This window comes from Agelaius tricolor, unplaced genomic scaffold, assembly GCF_023055355.1.
Source record: "Agelaius tricolor isolate 1412-34295 unplaced genomic scaffold, bAgeTri1.0.p SCAF_11, whole genome shotgun sequence".
NCBI lineage: Eukaryota > Metazoa > Chordata > Aves > Passeriformes > Icteridae > Agelaius > Agelaius tricolor.
This window is the reverse complement of record NW_027269271.1, coordinates 4090150-4107884: the sequence shown is the minus strand read 5'-3', so window position 1 is coordinate 4107884 and position 17735 is coordinate 4090150. Positions and strand designations below refer to the sequence as shown.

The 17735-nt window shown below is 42.9% G+C and overlaps 1 protein-coding gene across 3 annotated transcripts in view; it reads left to right on the top strand.

Annotated features, from left to right (window-relative positions):
- RASAL2 (RAS protein activator like 2) overlaps positions 1-17735 on the top strand; it is a 165316-nt gene that overhangs the window by 35451 nt on the left and 112130 nt on the right. The window contains exon 1 of one of the 3 annotated variants that reach the window (XM_071435892.1): positions 2256-2410. The exons of the other annotated variants lie outside the window; for them this stretch is intronic. Within the exon in view, the coding sequence (XP_071291993.1) occupies positions 2362-2410 (49 nt within the window). The 5' untranslated portion in view covers positions 2256-2361. Of the gene's footprint in view, positions 1-2255; positions 2411-17735 lie in introns of those variants that run through there. 3 annotated transcript variants of the gene reach the window in all.

Here is a 17735-nt window from a genome sequence, read left to right as displayed (position 1 = left end):
GCAAGTTTTTGCTGCTGAAATGGAAACGAGGTTTGAAACTGGGTGCAATCCTTCCACAATGAAGTGTTGCTTTTCAGGCTTAGGTGGTGGAAGGAGGAGGAGGAGGAGCCCTTCAGCAAAAGGCCACTGGGCTTTCACTCAGCTTTCACACTGCTTGCCCTGTGCTCCCTTGCCTCTCTGCAGCTGTGCTTCTCTTATGTGGAGGATTGCTGTCAAACTTCTGCACTGTACCTGGAAAGATTCATGTGAATTCTCTGGTTTTGAGAGCAGCACTGTTTCTTTATTGACTCCAACCCCTTGATCTCACAGTTAACATTAAGGGATATCAGCAATTTATTGTACTTTTATAAGAATTTAATTTCTTGAAAGAAGGTGAAAGGAGGAGGGGAGAAGAATATGCTGTTGCCTCATTAAGAGAGTAAGAAAAGATGGGGGTCCTCAGTAGCCAGCTTTGCAAGATGGTGATAAAAAGGGTCTTTGAATAGTTGCAGATCTCTCAATGTTTTAGTTTAGATGTTAAAAAGGTCTTTTATGAGATAAGTGGTCTTTGAGAGAAGGACAAATAAAAAGCATATCTGAAAACACATAGGATAGCAGCTCTTTCAGACAGGCACTTCTCATCTTGAGGCTGAGGCTTGCCCAGCTCCTGGCTTTCTCCTCACTCAGCCTTTTGTCCCAGCCACAGTGTGCTTGGCTCCAGAATCCACATGGAGGTCAGGCACCTTTTCATTGGTGTTTTCAGTGAGGACACAGCCTGCTGAAGGCTCCAGACCAAGACCTGCTGTAACTCTGGTGTGCTTTCAGACACAGGAAGGGTCTCTAGTGCTGCAAAGCCTTTCCCACCCCAGGTGGCTGGGGAAGGTCCACCTTTGCACTGGCATTTTCCCAGCACTGGAATACTGTGAGCAGAAGGGCTGCTGTGTCTGTGTCCCAGCCAAGCTGAGAGTGGTCACTGTTTGGCTGATCCTCAGGGATAGACCAAGGCTCTGCTGTCCATCCTCTCTCCTTCCAAGGATGCTTGTATGTGGCAGGCTTCCCTGACATGCAGCTTTGGAGAGCAAATGGGCAGAGTCTGTGTGTGTCTCTCTCCTTTCACACACCAGGGAGGGCACTGTCCAGAGCCACCCAGCTTGTCACAGTCTGTGAGTGTAGCACTGGACACAACTGCCTGCTGCTGTGTCTCTCATGGGTTCTGCTTGCCCTTGCTCATCATGCCTGCCAAGTGCACAGACCTGCTGGGGAGCCAGTGGAATTGTCAAAGAAATCAGCATCTTCCTTTGGAGCATCTTAGGTCAGTAGAACTTGACCTGTCTGCTGTCTTCTCCATCAACAGAGCTTTTTTTGCCAGCAGTGGAGCAAATGTTAGAGCCCTCTGGACCTGTGCAAAAGGGTTTGATGTATGCTGGTGCGTGCTCTGCTTGCTCAGACATGGAGATGGTGTGAGGGAAATGCCACAAAATGGTGGAGAAGAGCCATTGGAAGCTGAAGGAGCCTGAGGCTTTGTGTGGTGAGCTGGGGATCTCCCAGAGCATGAGCAGGCTGTGCTTGAAACCATGCTGGGGAGGATGTGTTTGACTCCTGCCAAATCCCTGCACACACACTCATTTCTGCCAGGCTGACCTTGTTCCTGGAGAGCTGGGGTGGGGACTGGCTTGTGGGGCAGGCTGGTAGCCAAAGCCACATGCTCTGACCTGTGCACAAGCTCAGCATCCTCCTCTGCTCCTCCATTGCTCCTGCACTGCAAGGTGCAGCAGCTGTAGCTGGTGGTACCTCTTCTGGGAGCTTGTTTCTACACCTGCCTCCCCCTTCTTTGCTTCTATCCCTGGAGTGACTGAAACTCTTTTCATGAAGACTTTCTGACCAGGCACTTGGAATGCTTCTGGGACTCTTCGTCCTGGAAATCCAGGAGACCTCTCCAGAGGAGGAAGCAGCGTCTCCTGTTTGTCTTGTGTTACCCTGTCACAACAATGGCTTCAGAATCTGCCTAATTTAAAAGCTAGTTTTAATCTGATGGGAAGATGTTTGTGTATTTAAAATAGTTATTCCTTGCTGGAGCCACTCCCTTCTTTTGTCCTTCACTGCTGGACTTTTCGGCTTCGCTCAGCTCATGTGCAGTGCTTGTTTACAGCCCAGATACTGCAGCATGGAGAAGGAAGTCAGTGAGTTGAACACTGATTCAGTCCCAGGCTTCCTGTGCGTGTGCATGCACGCGTGTGTGCTCAGCCCTGCTGCTCCAGTGCCCGGGCAGCTCTGCAGGGAAAGCCACGCTGCTGGCACACACAAGATGCAGGTGGCTTTTTTTACCTCTTCCACCTGGTTTGGGCCTGAGCAGGTTTAGGCAGCACGGGTAAAAATTCCAGTATGACAAGCCTGATGAGGAAAATGCTGATGCAGGCAAAGACATGGAGCGGTGAGTGCGGGAAACATCTTGTCTGATGGGAGAGATAACTGCTCAGAGGGATTTGGGTGCCTGGGAGGAGAAATGTGGCAGGAGCTGTTGGGTATTGCTGTTGTTTTCATCTCTCATCTCCAGTGTGAGATGGCAACAAAATGCCAAAGCATTGTCCGTGGAGAAGATGGTTATCCAGGTGAATGTGTGTTTAAAGTCTGTTTCTGTTTAAAGTCTGTTCCCTGCCCTGGGATTTCTGCCTCAGCTTGGCTCTCTAATAGCAGCACTCTGTGTAATTTGGAAGTTTTGGAGGGAGTGGGCAGTTTGCAGGAGACAGGCATCTCAGGAGCATTTAAACTGTTGTGTCAGTTGTGACTGCACCAAATGATGAGGTTCAGAAGAAAACAACACTGATGAGCTGTAGAAGAAGCTACTTTATTGCTTTGTCCCTATTCTTTTGATTTGGTGGCAAGTATCTCTCTGGATTTCAGTGAGGTGCTCTTGTGTTGCGTGGTTACAGAAATTGTCATCAGCAGTGTCGGATATTTTGGATTTTAAAATATTCCGGTAGCAGCACCAGCCTGTGCCTGGGGTTTTTCATTTAAATTTATGGTGTTTATCAAGCTCTTAATTGTGCAAATTAGTGTAATTATGGAGTGTGATTATATGCATACCCAGTGACTGCTTTTAAGAGGCTGTCTCAAATGTCAAGAATTGATTTTATTAGCCTTGTGTCTTTCTGGTGCAAGCACCTTTCTTCATGCTGCTGTTCTGCAAAGCAGACATTCCAAAGTGCCTCAGCAGGAAACAATTTCTGCAGTGCCATATTTGAGGGAATGACTCTTTAGTAGGGCAGAAGGCTCTTCAATGACTCTGACTAATTAGGACTGATTAGGCGAATTATCAAAGACTGAAAGAGCCCTCCTGAAGCAGGAAACTTCTTTGCCCTGGGCTGGGATAAGGATAGGAGGACACAACCTAAGCCACATGTGGTAAAGTTTATCCAAGTGCCAACTTTATCAGGGTGTGAATTTTAATGAAAAATTGCTCTTTGAAATTAGGACTTTGGTGTGAGTTACTGGCTGCTGCCCATCTCTCCCAGGGCTGCAGCTGAGAATGTGGAGGGAGCAGTGTAGGCACAAGCACTTCTCTTGTGTAAAGTTACAGACTGGATGTGCCAAGTATTTAGCAAATTATTTATTTGTGTGTTGCCTTTTGCTGGGAAGGAGGCTTTGTTGGCAAATGCAGTTCCCTTCTAGCCCAAACTTACTGATCTCCCCCTATTTGCTCAGGACTTCTCAGAATCCATGACTTTCTGCCTTGAAATATGAGTTGGAACAGAGTAATCTCCTTGATTGCATTGTGACAGATGCCGTGTGACAAACACAGGAAACTGTAGAGGAGATCTCCTTGATCTCTCTATAAATAGCTTGGGGCTTTGGGTAAATTAACCAGTCTTTACAAAAAGAAGCTGAGTGAAAAGAAATGTCATAGAACCATGGAATGATGTGGTTGGAAGGGACCTTAAAGATCATCTCATTCCAACCTCTGTGCCATGGGCAGGGACAGCTTCCACTAGATCAGGTTGCTCCAAGTCCCCTCCAACCTGACCTGGAACACTTCTGGGCATGGGGCACTTCTGGGAAACCTGTGCCAGGGCCTCAGCATCCTCACAGGGCAGAATTTCTTCCCAATATCCCATCTGACCCTGTCCTCTGTCAGCGTGAAGCCATTCCCCCTTGTCCTGTCACTACATGCCCTTGTCAAAAACCCTCTCCAGGTTTCTTCTAGGCCTCTTGTACTTGCTTTAGGGATAAGGAGAATGGAATTATTCTACTTGAAATTTCACTTAGTCAGTCTGAGAATTACCATAGAGGTTTTTTTTTATGGCAAGTCCAGCAGGTATTAAGTGACTAGAGCACACATTTACTTTGTGTAAAGTGTACTTTGTGTACATACCTTGTGTACATTTCTTCAGAGAAGTTTTAGTCCATCAGTGTTTGAAAGCACAATTCTTTGTTGAGGGAAACACAGCCAAGAGGGCAACATGTAAATAGCCTTGGCTTTGATAACTTTCAGCATGATTTCAGAACCCCTGGAGAGCTGTGTTGTTTGGTTGGGTTTTTTTCCCTTAAATCTCACTGTTTACACTGTGGGGAGGTGTGTTAGATGGCTTTTTTAAACGCCTGCAGGATGTTAGGAAGTTGAGGATGCTGGGAGAATGAGGTGAGGGGAATGTGATCCTGGAGCAAGTGTACCCCTTGAGAAAGCACTTGGGTAGGGTGTGTAAATCCAGGCACTCCTCCTGCCCTAGGGAAGGCTTGTGCTTGAACCAGTCTGGTTTCCATTTGCAGGGAGTTGAGTGCTGGGACCTCAGTTCTGGTTTGTAATCCCAGCCTGCTGCCCAGGTCTCCATACCAGCCCATGGATGAAAGGACCACTGCAATTAGCAGTCAGATGGAAAAAGAAATGGCACAGGAAGGAAACATTTCAAAGGAGCACAAATGACACTTAGAATATTTATTTTCCAGTGTTTATGGTATGGGGAGCAGCAAAAATACAGATCTACACCTTATTCTGTGCTGCCACATTTAATTTTGGCAGAAAAAGTCTGCTGCAAAAGATGCTGATTTTGTCTTTACTAAGTTGTCTTTGATGACCATTCTTCTTTATTTAGTGCTTCTCGTGTAATTAAAAAATAATATTTTCTTTCATTCTTAGTTGTTAGGGAGAGATTTACTTGAAGGAGATCTGAAAGTGATCATGGGTTTGTGTGGTCCCAATTTATGCATTTGATTAGCCACTAACAACTTACAGCAGCTTTCAGAGATTTCAGGATTAATGAAGTACATGAAATATCAGACTTTAAAAGGGACTTTTAAGTGGTGACTTTTGTATAAGAACAGATGTGGTCAGATACTATTTCAGCAGGATTTATATTCCACATACTTTGAGACAGTAGGTTTTTTTTTTAATGACTCCTTTAGAATGCAGTATTTAATTATAATGAAATATTTTTAATGACTCCTATTAATGTATAAATATCTTTAAGGTTGGTTAAAGCAGAGAACTTGAGAGCATTTTTTGAAGTGGTGGTGAAACTGAACATCCTAAGGTTTTGATCTTGATTTAAAACAAAAAGGTTATAAAACGTCATGGTCAGAATCAGCAAATGGCATTTTGCCAGCCTAACAAATGTTGCTGGATTTATCTCTCCTCTCTTGAGATCCCTGCTACTTTTAAATACTCTTTAATTTGCCTGTCTGCTGGTGTGCAGCTGCAGAGAAGATGCAAACCCTTGTTTGGATTAGGGGTAAACTGAAACAAGCTTGAGCTGTGCCCTAGCTGAAGAGACTTTTAAGTCAATGGAAATTGGTTGTTCTTGAGCATTATTGTTTCTCTTATATAAAAATACTAACTGAATGAAAACTCAACACGTTAAAGAACAGCAAAGCAGCAACAACTTATTGAGAAGGACTTAACTAAGCAGTATCCTTTGTTTTCTAACTGTGACAGCCCTGATTCAGCTGCATCCCCACAGCTGATGCTGCCACATCACCTGGAGGCTCTGCAGGGTGACAGTGGCTGCAAGGAGCTGTTAAATGAACTTTCAAGTTGTCACATCAAAGCTCTCAAAAAAAGTAACAGCCTTCATGCTTGCACCATCTTTACATTTCTGTCTGGTAGCAGGTAAATAATGGCAGTAACAGGGATCTTGGGTAGTTTTATTTGAGCATCAGGAGTATTTTCTGTCTGAGAGTGCTGAGGATGATAAATCAGGGACCTTTGCCTTTATGTGCAGCAGTATGGATTTAGGGGTGGTAGCCCCTGAGCTGAGATGTCAGGACCCATGGCTAAGGGAGTTTCAGTATGGATTTAATCACCTGAGTGCAGTGACATTTATGCTGCCCCTTCAAGTGAACATGTTATAGAACATATTTACCCAGAAAAGCATCCCCTCTAATGACAGTCTTGCAGCACAGGTGTCAGAAATATTCCAAATCTCTTTTGCATTTAGCAGTGCTGCATTCTTCTGTCATGGAGCCATCAGAATCCTGTCCACAGAAAGGCTTTTAATATTCTTTAAAAACAAACAAACAAAAAACCCCAAACAAACAAAAACCAAGAGAGGAAAGAATCTGTTTAAAAATAACATGTATTACCTTGTATATTCATTGTCCTTATGAACCTCCCAGCCAGGCACAGAATGTTGTGTGCTATTTCCTCTGCAGACAGATAATTGCAGGAGGGGGAGGAAACTGAGCCATGTAAAGTAAAAAATCTGAGCAAATTCCTATTTCTGTTTGCTGGGAACTTAGGATATATTTTTCTTTTAATTTTCTTTTAATAATGAAAACATTTTAGCCTCTAAAAAGCAGTTGGATTAGAAATAAATCACTTTGGCAATATATGGTATTGTCTCTGAAGGTACCTTGTATTTAAAGTAACCTTTTTCCTCGACTTGTTTCTCTGTATCTTCTCTTCAGTAAGGGACTGCTACTTGTATTTTTCCAGTCACTTTCCTTGTGGAGGTAAATTTGCAGTCACTTTCATGACATGACAAAACACTAATTATTGCTGCTGGTGTAAACAGTGGAAGTATTTGTGTTCACCTGTCAGTGTATTCAGTTATTATTGTGATTAAATTTGTTACTGTTAAATTTGTTACAATCCTGAGGGTTGTTATCAGTAACAGTAAGAGAATTAGTTTTGAAAATGAGGTTTCCAGTCTGAGAGGAGATAACAATTAGATGATAGCTTAGGTAGTAGGAAGAGTGAATTTAAACTGAGTTTTGTGGATACTGAAAGTAACTCTGAGGCTGAAAGTTATAATTAGGCTAGTCAAAAAAATACAAACATTAATTCCCTGATGGTGTCTGTAGATTTTAAAGTCTTAAAAGTCCCTGTATGAAATTCTTGCCATGGCCAGGTATTTTCTGGGGCAGTCACAGGCAGTGGCCTCTTCTTTGAGCTAAATCCAGCTTTTTCCTGAGTAAGTGCTTTAAATAACTATTCTTGCTAAATTGCACCTTTCTACCTGTCACATTTCAAGAGCTCCACATCAATCCTCAGATGTGTATGGCGAGCTAATGGCAGCACCAGACCTGTCTGTGTCAGAAGCTGCTGCACTGGAGTCTCTTTGCTGCTTCTTCACTCCTGGAATCTCTGGAGTTAAGCTCTTGAGATAATGAGCACATGTTTCTTCCTTCTCTTCCCTTGCCCTTCCTCTCTCTGTCTTGTTTTGCCTCTTATTTCTGGCTCTAAGTTTCTGAGCTTTAAATGCACATTTATTCATCCTTTAGTGAGACACTGTGTTCTGTGTCACTGTTTTCTTCTGTATTGCTGCATAAATTCTGCCTAATTTTCCCTCTAGTGTAGTTTGTGGTGATTGGCTTCAGTTATTTTACAGGGAACCCTTGCATTTAATTGTATTGCATTTAATAATAGGAAAAGAATGTGAGAGCAGTGATTTCCCTTCCCCCTGCCTTTTCCTGGCTTTGGTGGGATTACCCAGAAATTGCCACCTTCTGGTTCATTCAGAAGTTCCCTTGAAATCTGTGTAGTACAAAATTTAGATGTCTTAATGATAGAAGAGCTGCAGATTCTATTTTAATATTCTTTCATTGCCAGCTTTAAAAAGAGAAAATGTAAGTTGGTGTTGGAATAGAAATTTTTTGCAGTATAGAATCTATTGAACTGTGATTCATTTGATAGTCTAGAGTTGAGATAAGAAGGACTTTCAAAAATAGGCTGAAAGCAGAGAGGTGCAGGTGGATGAACTCTCCTGTTCAATTCAGTGATCAGTCCCTGTAAATGGAAATTGAATAGATATGGACTATTCAGCTGTGAAAAGTGCAGTGACTACAGCAGGAAAGCTTGTGGGATTTAATCCATTCATTGGCTGTGTTTGATAGTTTGTTGCCTGGGAAGAGCAGAGGAGAGTAAGTGGGAAAAGTAACTGAAAGAACCCAGTAGGGGAGAAGAATGAAGGACAGAAATAAACCAAACTTTTTTTTCCCAGTGAATGTGACAAAGATTCTGAATAAGAAATGGATGTGCAATCATCTCTGCATAAATCATGCACTATTTCTGGAAAACTTCTTGCAGACTTCAGATTCCACTGCAGACTGATTAGTTAACAAAACCAGTTTAAGAGGTATTTGTGACCTCCCACCTTTGCTTACAGGTTCCTTTGATGAACTGCTTGAAACTGTGGAATTGTAAAACCACAAGCACCAAAGTGAAAGGTTTTAAACAGCTCAGAACAACCAAGTGCTCCTACAAGGCCAGCCCACAGCCAGAGCTCCTGCAGGGTACAGGAGCCCAGTGGCAGCAGTGAGGTTTGGATTTGCTGGCCTTTGCCTGACTTCTGAGATCCAGGAAATGTTGAGTTGTTGATTCTCTCTGGACTTCACAGGCTTAGTTATCCTTCTTCTGTCAAGATGACCATTGCAGCTTTGCCAAGTCATTCTCTGCATACCTGAATTTCCACCTAAACCACTAAGAAATGCTAAATTGGGTGTACATTCTACCATTTAAATGTGGTTTAGTGGCTTGGCAGGAAATGTGAATTTTTATGCACTTGATAACAAAAGCAGTTTAATTTAGGCACAGTAGAAGTTTGCAAAGTGGTTGGGATTTGGGGGGAAAGTGCTGGGAGATCTTGTGTACCCTGACTTGTGAATACACAGTGACTCATGGTGTTGGCTCTGGGAACAGAGCATTCCACTTCTCAGCTGCTTGGGGAACATCATCTGGGGAACAAAATAAATAAGAAGATAGAGAAAGAGGAGCTCATGCCTTCTGTGCATCAGAAATATGGCCTGCATCTAATCTTTAGAGATCCAGAAAGGAAAGATTTGAATTGCAGACTCAAAAGAGAGCTTGTTAAGATAACTCTTATTCAGTCTTTAGATATGAAGAGTTATTTTAAATATCAACAACTAAAATTGTTTAAGTGTAAAGGCAATTGTGTATATACTGTAGGACAGTAAATATCTGTAGCATTATCAGCTCTTTTCAAGCACTTTGGTATCAGTAATTTCTTGCTCATCTGTGAGAGTTAAAATAATCCAAAAGTTAGATGGCAGATGTGCAGCTTCCCACGGTGACAGTGCTGCATCTGGCAGATGGATTTATCATAGAATCCCAGAAGGTTTGGGCTGGAAGGACCTTAAGGCTTATCTTGTTCCACCCCCTGCCATGTGCAGGACACCTTCAAATATCCCAGATTCCTCCAATCCAGTCCAGCCTGGCCTTAGACATTTCCAGGGATCCAGGGGCAGCCACAGCTTCTCCGGGCACCCCGTGCCAGGGCCTGCCCACCCTCACAGGGAAGGATTTCTTCCCAATATCTAATCTAAACCTACCCTTTGTGCATCTAACTTCAGTGAAATTTTATATGATACAAGCTGATACCTGAGACTTCTTTCTAGTTTAATTATTAAATATTCAAACGCTCTTTATTGAAACAGTCCTTTCAGTGGTCCCAGACTGTCTTGCCCACTTTCTACTCTGGCTGCTGTGTTCATCTGGTGTGAGAACTTCAGAATATCTTTGACAGGCCAGGTAAATGCATTAACAGATGCACTGAAGAATCCCCCAAACCAAACCACAATTTATTAAACTCTCAAGGTGATTTGTTAAGGCTTATCTTGAGGATTGGCTTTTTGTATTTAATTGCAGTAAATTATATTCCTTGAGGGGCTTATATTTTAGGAAGATAAACTCAGATTTGCCCTTTTTTTTTTTTCTTGTCTTCTACTACAGTTTATTCCAGAGTAATAATCAGTTTTCTTATGTCAGTTTTCTAGACAGTCAAGAAGGTAAAAGAAGGATATGCTTGACAGCTTTTCAGACAGGAAGAACTTGATTTTGTTTTGGTTTCAGTTATCCCTAAATGTGTGTTTGTACAGGGAGGTGAGTTTTGGCCCCTGTTTCTGGACATCATGCCAGTTGCATGATGGTGAAACCACAGCAGCTTCTCATGGGTCCCAAAATTGTGTCAATCCTGAGCACCAGCACCTTTTAGTCCAGAGCTGTTTGTGCCTGGCACTCTGCTTGAGATGCAGGAGGGCACAGCTGCTCCAAAGCTGTAGCCTAAGGCACAGGTTGGAAAAGAGACTTTTATGTGTTCCATCACCTTTGCTACATTTCCATGCCTGGTGTGAACAGGAGAAGCAATAACTGGGCTCCTGTGTCCCCTCCTTTCCCCTGCAGCAGTGTGGGGAGAGGGCTGTTCTGAGCTTTGGGATCTTTTCCTTTCCTCTTTCTTTCCTGTTTAACCAGCTCTACCCCTAAATTCTGGCTGCTGATGGTCAGAGAAGAGACTATTTTGCAGGAAGCTGGGCTGGTTAATCTTTGTTCCAGAGATGAGAAGTGTAGGGGGGGCTTTAGTGACTTTTAAGACCTGACCTGGGTTTTCATAGTTAAAAAAACGTGGGTGCATTAGTATGGAATAGAAATAAATAGAATAACCCCAGTTTGGCACAGGGTTGGCTTACAGGGCTTCTTCTCTGTTTGTAGAACAGTTGTTTGATGCCAGCCCCTGACATTGGCATTGTCCTGTTCTGTCCTCACTTGCTGTGAAATGAGGAGGGAGCAGGAAGTGAGGACCTTGTGTTCATCTAAAGAGATGGGGTTGGGAATGCCAAATTCTGAGGATTTCCTGGCCTTTCTTGTTTTTGTGGAAAGAATAAAACAAAACTTTAATAAGACAAAAAATAAAATCCTTGTCTGTCTCCCTCTTCCCTTGCCACTCCCTGCAACTTCTGCCTTGTGCACTGCCAGCCTGGGGTGGGATGTTTCCAGGCTCCTTTTTGAAGATATTTATAAATAAGTTGAGGTCCACATGTTTGTTTTTTCCCCAATGATTTCTTTACTGTAAGGCATTGTATTTCTGTGTAATTGATCTATGTGTGGCAACTTGCATCTAGGGAGGGAAGTCAGAAATGGGTTGGGCCAGTGCTGTGCAAACGTGGAGAAAGGAAATAAAAAAATAGGTTGACAATAACCCTAATAATGACAGCTGGGGACAGAAACTTGTTAAAAAAATACAAGTTAAAACTAACTTGCTTTGAAACAATAAGAATAAATGGGATGCATAACTGTTACAGACTAAAATAGAGCAGGGAATAGAGGGCACAGATTTCTCTCCTCTAGCCTCAGCCTGCCCAACAAAATTTGGCTTATAAATATCCATAAATCAAGAAGGGCTAAGACACTTTAAGATGTATTTTTAGCAAGAGGGAAAAGCATTTCAGTGGTGCTCCTTCCCATACATTGTGGTTATAAATCCCATTATCTTGGTGTACTCCATAACAAATCAGGATTTCAGGTTTGGTGTCCTCAGTACATAGATTTTTGTTTCCAAACACAAAAGGGGGGAATTCTCCTTGTTTTTTTACATGCTTTGGGGAAGAGAGGAAATACATGGCTGGATGTGTGCTGCAGGCAGGAATATCTGGTGGAAAGATGGGAGCCACAGCAGGGCAGGGGGAGCAAATGCCCTGCCAGGTCCCATGTAAGGAGATTAGGTTTAGACTGCAGCCTGGACTGAGCAAAAATTAGAAAGGCTAATGCTGCATTAATTCACCCAGCTCTAGCCTCTGTAGCACACTGACAAAACAAAATTAGTAATAGTCTAAAAATACAACCCTGAATAGAACTTTCTCCTCCTCCTTTTGCCCTGTGCTCCCTCCTCCCCTCGTTTCCTGCTAGGGCACCCGAAGTTGGAAACTTAAGAGTGGGTTTTGAATGGGATTTTTCTTAAGGAATTTTTTTCAAAGCCTGTTTCTGTAGCAGTGACTCAGTCCTGCAGTGCCTATCTGCCTTGAGTCAGGCATGGGGCTGTCTGGGGGAAGCAGAGTGTGCACATACCCAAACTGTGAGACAAGCTTTGAAATTGCACCAAGTGCACCGGGAGCGTCGAATGTGCCGGAGCACGCTGCGATTCCAGGCACAGCCAGAGCTCCCCTGGCTCCCACTGGGACAGGAGAGCTGCTCCAACAGGGGACAGAGGCCAAACTGCACATTCATTTGGATAATTAGGTAAACAGTAAATAGGAGAAGGCCTCTTCTGCCCAAACTCCATTGTTTTTTCCTGAAAGTCTATATTTAGATTTGGCAACCAGATTTATCACAGCAATTGGTGCATTGTTTGAACAAGGTCAGGGATGTGTGTGCATGTTTATCTCTGCTTAACTGGATTGCTTATTTGAAGTAGAAATACCTCCAAATATATTATGCAGAGCTCTTGAAAACTTGTGTACTTGTGCCCCAGAGCACATGGTCTTTATTAGAAAATAGATGCAATTATTCACGTTTGGTTTTGCAGCTTAAAGTCCCAAGGGATTTGTACATAAAACTGTGGAGATTTGATTACATCCTGATTTTATGTCTCACTGGTATGTGAGTGTATCATATGTGTAAAAACCTTTTTATAAGGCAGAGATTATAACAAGTTCCTAAGTGAAGCCAGACGGGTGCTGTCCTGTCTGTTGGAATTGGAATACACATGCTCATTAATTTAGTCTAACTCTGGTGCTTGCTTGTGTCTTTATAAAACCCAGAGTGCCTTTGTGTTTTATATTCAGAGCAAATATTCTGGACTTGTTGGCAGGTTGGTTTAAGACTTCAAGGTACAATTTCAAGGTACAATTTCAAAGTCAGGCTTTATTGTTCACAGCAGTTCCGTGCTGCTTGGTGAGGGTGGAGCACAGTTTACTAACAGTGCAAGTGTGGTTAAGGTAAAAATAGCAAATATCAGCTCATTTTCCCTTTTACCCATGAAGTGAGAAAACAAAAAAAAGGCATTTCAGAAATGTCAGCTGGAGTATGCAGGTCTGGGGGGTTTGTTTCCTTTGATTTTTTCATGGTTCCATTAAACCTTTTGGTTAAAATTTCATTTTTTTGCAATGTAAATAATTGAGAATGTATTTTTTTTAAAAGAGATTGCTAAACAGCGGCTGCCTACTGAAAACGCTGCTTGTACAGACTTACAAATGGGACTGTACTAAATTTGGGAAGGATTGACCTCAGAGAGAGGCAGTTCCAGTCATCTGGTGTTCACACCTAATGAAACGAAACCAGTCATTTTGGAGCTTGAAAGAAGTGATCTCTGGTACCATAATAATGAATGAAAAGACACAAAAGAGCTGAAGTGCTTGTGCATGGCTTGCTGAAGGATGGGGCTCCATGTGCAGCTGACACCCACAGCAGTGCTGGGGGTGGCCCTGGTGGCCTGGGATGCAAGGACTGGGTCTTCATGCAAATCCTTTTCCACAATGTCCACTTCTTTGTTTTGTCCTGTGGTGAGGAAGTGTGTGCACGTGTCACAAATGAGTTCCTTAAATAGTCTGTGAAAGAGAAATGATCTTCTTTCTCTTCCTCCCTCCTTCCTGTCCCTTCAAAGGCTGAAATTCTCCTGTATCTCTCCCTTTTGAGGAGAGAATCTTTTGGTACCCTGAAACTCCCAGGACACACAGGTTCATCTCAGAGATCACATGGTGTGTCACAAGCCATGTCCTACACTGGACATCTTTAATCACCCTTTAAATTGCAATCACAGAGCTTCAGCCAAAGAGGGTGTGCTCCTTTCTGTCTCTCTCTGTGCTGTTTTGGTGCCTGCAGGTCACCTTGCTTCATCCCTTGGCTCTGTTGGCAGGGCTGGCATCTCCTCCAGGCCTGGCAGCAGGGACATCTTCATCAGTGTCCCTGACATGTGGCTTCTGCACTGAGTCAAGGCTGTTCTTGACAGACAACCTGTGGAGAGAAATCTCTGCTGCTCAGAAGGTCATTTACATTTAAGAAATGCTCTTTTTTTCCCCTGCCCCCCATCTCTTTTTTTATTTCTTTCTTGGTTGTTTCTTTTACTACTTTCTCAATGCAGTGCTAGGGCACCTGAAATTTTACACAGACCATTTTCCCAGTGCTCCTAAGTGTTTTCATTTCAGACTTTTGGCATTTTGAGATACCAGGATGTTTAATCTTTCCCCTCTGGAGATTATTTCTCCATTTAGATGAAGGTTTGATTCTAAATTCCAGCTGTCACTGATTTGTTGTCAGTTGTTGCACTTTAATTTGCTGATATTAACACAACATCCCAATGGGGCTGCAAGGTGGGTGTTAGAATATTTCTCATCCAGCTCAAGGAATTTCCCTACCTAAATTCAGAGCCTAAAATAATTCTGGATTTGTAAATTCTCCCTTGTGTTTTGCTGTCTAGGGACATGGCTTAGTGATGCTCTTGACAGTTTTGGGCTCATGGTTGGATTCAGTCTGAAAGGTCGTCACAGCAGACAGAGTATTTTTATTACTGGTGGTGTTCAGATGATAAATGCAAGAATTTAATTATGCATGTTGCTGAAGTTCTTTGTTTATATACACTGTAAGAGTACACTCTCCAGTGATTTTGAAGAGTGCTGTCAATTAGCTGGTGGTTATCTTTTGCTGCCAGTTGGCTCTTACAGTGGGATTTCCAGGGTTTGAGAAGCTTTTAAAAGATATTTACATTTTAAAATTTATTTACAGAGCTAGTATTGTGTGAAGGAGTTGCTTATATAAAGATAGTTTATCTAAAAAAGGAGAAAATAAGATAATAAATTATAAATAAAATAACAGTTGCAGCAACTGATTATAATTTCATTCTGGATACTTTTTAATCCCAGCTCCTTAGGTCCTTGGTGGAGAGTTGATAGGTCTTATTTTTGCAGTGGTCTGCATATGTTCCTTTCTAGTTACATAAAAATAAAGGCTGCAAAGTTCAAATAAATGCACCTGCTATTTGGGCAGAGTTACCAAGACCATTTTTGGGATGTTTATCCATTAAGTTGCCTATATACTATAACTGTATTTCCTCCCCTAGTAGCATAGCTGTGATTGGTTTGATGAACACAGGGATCACATCTAGCAATAAAACTGTGTTTTCCTGGTAAAACCCTTGCTTTAAGATTGCAGCAGTATTGATTTTTTTTCCCCACTCTCTCCACAAAAATCCCAAACACTTCAGTTGGGAAAGAAGAGGGGTGATGGGAAGTTAATTTTGCCTGCTGAAAAGCAAGGCTATTACAAACTGAAATGAGCAGCTTGTGGATGATATTTCTTATGGTATGAAGCCCAACCTGTAATCATACAGAAATGGATGTCAGGCTGGGCATAAGTGCTTTTTCTTATGCAGTCAACATTTATATATTTATATAAACATACTGATTTATTTGTGGAGTTGCAGAAGTTGACAGTGGGGTAGGTCAGTGCAGCTGTGTTTCTCCAGGGGCTCTGCTTGGTGATCTGTGCCTCCAGAGGGTTTCCTCCAGCCTGAGCTCCCTGTGTGTCTCCCAGGCCAGGGCTGAGGGCTCCCCTTCCTCACAGAAATCCCTAAATCTCCCCAAATTTCTGAGGGCACTGCCTCCACTCTCTCCACACAGGTGATTCTGCTGTTTCAGAGTAGTTGCTGGCATGTTTACCTCCAGGTCATGCATTTATTTATTTATTTATTTATTTATTTATTTATTTGCTGAAATCCTTGGCTGGCTGGGGTGGCTCGCAGCTGCGTGTGGGCTCAGCCACTGCCTGTGTCTGGCTGGCTCTTAAATGTACATTTTTATAGCCCTTGAAACTTGGCACGAGCTGTGTTTGGTCGTCAACAACAACAACAAAAGATTGCTAGTGAAATTAAAACCTGGCATCGCCGCTCTCCAGGTTTATTCGCGACGTATTGAAATGGGATTTTCTTGCTAACGTTTCCTGGCATCCATCCAAAGCCCAGCATCTCATAAATTTATATTATCTCTCTCTGCTCTGCTCAGTTGACAGGGCTGTAGCAGCTTCTCATGCAGATCACGGGAACAGCGTGGAAAAATGAAACCAGGAGACTTTCACATGGGGAGTTTGTATCAGCAGAGAAATTGTAGGGGTTTTGCCAAGGAATTAGAGGGCAGAAATCACAGAGTTGGAGGGGAGCACAGGGGGTCATCTGATCCTGCCTTTCTGCCTAAGCAGGGTCATCCCAGAGCACAGAGCTGCATCCAGGCAGGTCTGGGATATCTCCAGTGAGGGAGACTCCACAACCTCTCTGGACAATCTCTTCCAGTGCATGGTCACTGCACAGTGAAGAAGTTCTTCCTCACATTCAGGTGGAAATTCCTGTCTTGAGGAGTTTTCAGTACCTGCCTTCAGAAACTAGACCATGGCAGAAGCAGAGCTGGCTCAGGCTGGCTTGCTGCAGCTGTAGGGACAGGTTGGGCTTGGAGTCACAGGGCAGGGACAGCAGTTACAGCCTGCCTTGACACCAAAATTTAGGTGGCATTAAAATGCTCTTCTGTCACCATGCAGCTTGCCCAGAGGCACTTCAGTCTCAGCATAGTGATAGTGGAAACAGCACATCTTGATTTATGTGGGACAGGTGGGCTTGCAGTTGGTCACTGAAGGCTTGGCCAGCTCCAGGCTTGTGAGAGGCACGTGGGGCATCTTTGCTCTCAGGAGCTCTGCTTTGGCTCAGGAAGGGATCTCTGACTTCCAGCAATGTGAATTCCAGTCACTCTTAACCCCAAATGCAACAATTTCTAAGGTGCTGTTTCATTTGTCTTCTGTGTAACTTCTAAACATTAATTAGCACTAAATATTAAGAGGTCGGGTAAGTCAGGTGCACTGGTCTGCCCTGAGCTGAGGAAAAGCCATATCCACCTGCAGGAAATGTTGCAGGGGGAAACAGATGCATCTTGGTGATAGGAGATGGGAAGGGGATGTTAGGTCATTAATTACTTAGCCTTGCATAAACAAAACTTAATATTTTGAAAAGTCTCTAATTTAAAGGGAAGGAAAAATCTTTCATCTTCTGTGCTATTTAACTACATGTCAAGTTGGGTCAATTAGGAAACTTCTGTGTTCATTCCTGCTTTATATATTGATTACTGCTCCATGAACTGTTCCAATGCACTGAGCACTGGGCTGGTTTGAAATGGGAGAAGAGCTAAGGAGAGCCAGACTGCTAAATCCATATCCCTGACCCTCTGTATTACTTTTGGTTCCTCTGGGGAGGATACAGGGTGCAATTTCATTTACTTTTCTACAGGTTAAAGCTCATTTGATGGCTGGTTGTTGGGGGCTTAAGCTGGGATCTTTTCACAAATGGTATTTGCTTAGCCTGCTGATTTTTCTCAATTAAAAGAGAGGATTTGGTTGAAAGCAAGTGTGGTGAATAAATGTTCAGGGTTTATCATGGATGTTGGTTGTGTGGCATTTTGGTTTTGTTTTTTTTTTCTCTTTTAACTCTCTTCTTTCCCCTTTTCCCCTCCATGGCTTGGTAAAAAATGAGAAGCTGGTAAGTTTGTTTGGTCCAAAACTAATT